This window comes from Oenanthe melanoleuca, chromosome 25, assembly GCF_029582105.1.
Source record: "Oenanthe melanoleuca isolate GR-GAL-2019-014 chromosome 25, OMel1.0, whole genome shotgun sequence".
In the NCBI taxonomy this organism is placed as follows: domain Eukaryota; kingdom Metazoa; phylum Chordata; class Aves; order Passeriformes; family Muscicapidae; genus Oenanthe; species Oenanthe melanoleuca.
The window spans coordinates 7,148,476-7,153,244 of NC_079358.1; the positions used below are offsets into that span (position 1 = coordinate 7,148,476).

At 56.0% G+C, this 4,769-nt stretch overlaps 1 protein-coding gene across 1 annotated transcript; it reads right to left on the reverse strand.

Moving 5' to 3' along the window:
* Positions 1–2,353: 2,353 nt before the first annotated feature.
* On the reverse strand, positions 2,354–4,632 carry LOC130262857 (galactosylgalactosylxylosylprotein 3-beta-glucuronosyltransferase 3-like). Its single transcript, XM_056510355.1, has 3 exons — positions 4,207–4,632; positions 3,407–3,527; positions 2,354–2,786 (listed from the first exon to the last, which is right to left on the reverse strand). Exons 1-3 carry the CDS (start codon positions 4,286–4,288, stop codon positions 2,369–2,371), a joined length of 621 nt encoding a protein of 206 aa, XP_056366330.1. The 5' UTR covers positions 4,289–4,632; the 3' UTR covers positions 2,354–2,368.
* Between the last annotated feature and the right edge of the window lie 137 nt (positions 4,633–4,769).

The window sequence follows — 4,769 nt, forward strand, 5'->3', positions numbered from 1 at the left end:
ATTTATATGGGATTTATTGGGGATTTATATGGGATTTATCTCCAATTTATATGGGATTTATATGGGGATTATATAGGGATTCTATGGGATTTATATGGGATTTATATGGGATTTATATGTGGATTATATAGAATTTATAGAGGATTTACTGGGAATTTATATGCGGATTATATGGGATTTATATGGGATTTATATGGGGATTATATGGAATTTATTGGGGTTTATAGGGGATTTATTGGGAATTTATTGGGAATTTATAGGGGATTTCTTGTGGATTTATAGGGGATTGCCGAGTGAATTTGGGCTTCTCCAGATCAGATTTTTTGGGGTTTTTTCAGGATTTTTTAGCATTTCTGGCATTCCCCCGTCCCCACCTCCTCAAAGAGCCACAGGCTGAAGGTGTTGAAAAGAATTCAAATTATTTTGGGGGATTTGAGTGAGTTAAAGCAGCTCAGGAGGGATCGCTGAGGCTCAGGTGAATTTCGGCTTTTCCAGGTCAGATTTTTTTGGGGATTTTTGGAATTTTTTTGGTTTGTTCCAGGATTTCCCTGCACTCCCGAGCCCTCATCTCCTCAAAGAGCCACAGGCTGAAGGTTTTGAGGGGGATTTAAATGATTTTGGAGTGGTTTGGGTGAGTTTAGAGCAGCTCAGGATGGATCGCTGAGGCTCAGGTGAATTTGGGCTTTTCCAGGTTGGACTTTTTTGGGGATTTTGGATTTTTTTCCCGGATTTCCCTACACTCCTGAGCCCTCATCTCCTCGAAGAGCCACAGGCTGAAGGTTTTGAGGGGAATTTAAATGATTTTGGGGTTATTTGGGTGAGTTTAGAGCAGCTCAGGATGGATCACTGAGGCTCAGGTGAGTTTGGGCTTTTCCAGGTCAGATTTTTCTGGGGATTTTTGGTTTTTTTTCCAGGATTTCCCTGCACTCCTGAGCCCTCACCTCCTGGAAGAGCTGCAGGCTGAAGGTATCAAGGGATATTTAAATGATTTTGTGGGGATTTGGATGAGTTTAGAGCAGCTCAGGATGGATCGCTGAGGCTCAGGTGAATTTCCGCTTTTCCAGGTCGGATTTTTTGGGGATTTTTTGGTTTTTTTCCAGATTTCCCTGCACTCCCAATACCTCATCTCCTCGAAGAGCCACAGGCTGAAGGTTTTGAGGGGGATTTAAATGATTTTGGCATGATTTGAGTGAGTTTAGAGCAGCTCAGGGTGGATCACTGAGGCTCAGGTGAATTTGGGCTTTTCCAGGTCGGATTTTTTGGGGATTTTTTGGTTTTTTCCCGGATTTCCCTGCACTCCCGAGCCCTCACCTCCTGGAAGAGCTGCAGGCTGAAGGTATCAAGGGATATTTAAATGATTTTGGGGTGATTTGGATGAGTTTAGAGCAGCTCAGGATGGATCGCTGAGGCTCAGGTGAATTTGCGCTTTTCCAGATCGGATTTTTTGGGGATTTTTTGGTTTTTTTTCCAGATTTCCCTGCACTCCTGAGCCCTCACCTCCTGGAAGAGCTGCAGGCTGAAGGTTTTGAGGGGGATTTAGATGATTTTGGGATATTTAAATGATTTTGGGAGGATTTGGGTGAGTTTAGAGCAGCTCAGGATGGATCGCTGAGGCTCAGGTGAGTTTCGGTTTTTCCAGGTCGGATTTTTTTCTGGATTTTTGGATTTTTTGGGGTTTTTTCCCGGATTTCTCTGCTCTCCCAAACCCTCACCTCCTGGAAGAGCTGCAGGGTGAAGGTTTTGAGAGGTATTTAAATGATTTTGGGGTGATTTGAGTGAGTTTAGAGCAGCTTAGGAGGGATCACTGAGGCTCAGGTGAATTTGGGCTTTTCCAGGTCAGATTTTTCTGGGGATTTTTGGTTTTTTTCCAGGATTTCCCTGCACTCCCGAGCCCTCACCTCCTGGAAGAGCTGCAGGCTCAAGGTATCAAGGGATATTTAAATGATTTTGGGGGATTTGAGTGAGTTAAAGCAGCTCAGGAAGGACAGCTGAGGCTCCGGTGAATTTCGGGTTTTCCAGGTCAGATTTTTTTGGAGATTTTTGGGTTTTTCTCTGGATTTTCCTGCTCTCCCAATCCCTCACCTCCTCAAAGAGCCACAGGCTGAAGGTATCAAGGGATATTTAAATGATTTTGGGGGGATTTGGGTGACTTTAGAGCAGCTCAGGGTGGATCACTGAGGCTCAAGTGATTTTGGGCTTTTCCAGGTCGGATTTTTTTTGGGATTTTTGGGTTTTTTTTCCCGAATTTCCCTACACTCCTGAGCCCTCATCTCCTCAAAGAGCCACAGGCTGAAGGTATCAAGGGGTATTTAAATGATTTTGGGGGATTTGGATGAGTTTAGAGCAGCTCAGGATGGATCACTGAGGCTCAGGTGAATTTCCGCTTTTCCAGGTCAGATTTTTTTGGGGATTTTTGGGCTTTTTCCCGGATTTCCCTGCTCTCCCGAGCCCTCACCTCCTCGAAGAGCCGCAGGCTGTAGGTGTTGTCGTCGTCAGCGAAGTACACCACGCCCGGCTCGTCGCTGCCCCGCGTGTCCCGCAGCCAGCGCAGCGCCCGGTTCCGCTGCTCCGCCCCCCGCGGGAACAGCCACGACGGGTCCCCGGGACGGCCCCGCAAATCCGGGGGGGTCTCCGCGCTCAGGTGAGTGAAGGAGACCCCCGAAGCTGCCAGCACCCCCCCAACCAGAGCCGAGGGGGCGGCGGCGTCCTCGACCACCACCCAGTGCAGGGCGGGGACGTGCAGCAGGGTCTGAGAGAGGCGAACGAGCTCCGCCTTCTGCACCGGCCTGGGGGGAGAAATGGGGCTGGGGGCGGCCTGGGGGTCTCAGGGGATCCCAGGGGGATCGGGGGAAGGGGATCAGGTCGGGTTAAAGGGGGTAAATGGGTCTGGGGGTTGTAGGGGGTCTGCATTCGGCAGCGGTGTGGGGGGAATGAGAGTGTGAAATGGGGCTGGGGGCAGCCTGGGTGGGGTGAAATGGGGCTGGGGGTGGTCTGGGGGGCGAGAAATGGGGCTGGGGGCGGCCTGGGGGGTGAGAAATGGGTCTGGGGGTCTCAGGGGATCCCGGGGGGGTCGGGGAAGGGAATCAGGTCGGGGTAAAGGGGAGTAAATGGGGCTGGGGGCGGCCTGGAGGAGTGAAATGGGTCTGGGGCAGTCTGGGGAAAATGCAGGGGGGCCGTTAAATGGGTCTGGGGGCGACCTGGGGGTCCCAAGGGGTCAGGGGAGGGGGATCAAGTCCGGCAGGGGAGGGGGAAATTGGGGCTGGGGGAGCCAAGAAAGGATTTGGGGTCTGGGGGCTGCAGCAGCTCCACCTGAGGGGGGATTGGGGGGGGGTAAATGGGTCTGGGGGAATTGAGGGGGGGGGTAAATGGGTCTGGGGGCTCGCCGGGGGTTGGGGAGGGGTCTCACCTGGCGTAGGTCGGGGTCACCACGTAGATGGGGGGCAGCGCCGCCCCCTCCCCCCCCTGCGCCCCCCCGGAGCGGCCGCGGCGCCGCTGGGGCTCGAGGGGGGGGCAGGGGCAGGGCCGGCCTGGGGGGAGGGGAGGGGGCGTCAGGGACCCCCGAACACACCCGGACCCCTCCCCAAATTCCCTCTCGGAGCCGCCCCGGGGGGGCCGGGATCCGGAAATTTCCATCAAAGCCCCCCCCAAAACTCCTCGAATCACCCCAAACACCCCCAGACCTCAAATCCCCCCCCCCAAAATCGCCCCCAGACCCCAAATTCCATCAAAATCCCCACCAAAATCGCCCCCAGACCCCCAAAATCCACCCAAATACCCCCAGATCTCAAATCCCCCTCCCCAAAATCGCCCCCAGACCCCCAAATCCCCCCGAAATCGCCCCCAAACCCCTCTGGATACGCCCAAATTCCCTCAGATCTCCCCAAAATCGCCCCCAGACCCCCCCAAATCCGCCCAAGCCCTCCAGATCCTCCCCCAAACACCCCCAAAATTCCCCCAAAGCCCCCCCAGACCCCTCTGGTTACCCCCAAATTCCCTCAGATCTCCCCAAACCTCCCCAAGACCCCCAAATCCCCTCCCAAACAGCCCCAAAATTGCCCCAAGACCCCCCCAAATCCGCGTAAACCTCCCAGATCCTCCCCCAAAGCCCCCCCCAGACCCATCTGGACCCCCCCAAATTCCCTCTGGGAAGGCACAGCCCGGCCCGGAGGGGGTTCAGACCCCCCAAAATCCCCCCCAGGCTCTCACCGAGCTCACGCAGGGCACAGAAAAGCCCCACGAGCGACACCACGAAATAAACGAGGAAAATGTTCCTGAGGCGCAGCCGCATCGCGGGGGCTCTGGGGGGGTCCTGGGGGGGTCTCAGGGGGTCCTGGGGGGTCTCAGAGGTCCCGGTTTCACATCCTCCCCCCCGGAGGGTCAATGGCGGCTCCTCCCAGTGTTCCCAGTTCCCCCTCCCAGTTTCCCCCCCCCCAGTCCCGCTTCACTCCCAGTGCGGACGTGGCGCTGCCGGCAGCCCGGGCTGGTCTCGGGGGGTTCCTGGCGCTGCCGGGAGTCCCTGAGGAGGGGTCGGGGGTCCTGGGGGGGGGGTCCCCGGGGGGGGGGGTCTCGGAGGGGGGGGGAGGGGCCGGAGCCGCTTGAGGGGGGCGCGGAGGCTCCGGTGGGGCAGCACTTCCGGTCTGACCGCCACTTCCGGTCCGCCCTTCCAGTGTTCCTTCCTGCCCCTTAACTCCCGCGGCTGAAAGTTCCGGGAGGCGCAAGAAAGGTTCCGGCCCCCCCCCCCCCCCAAACCCCGCTCGCGATTCCCAAAA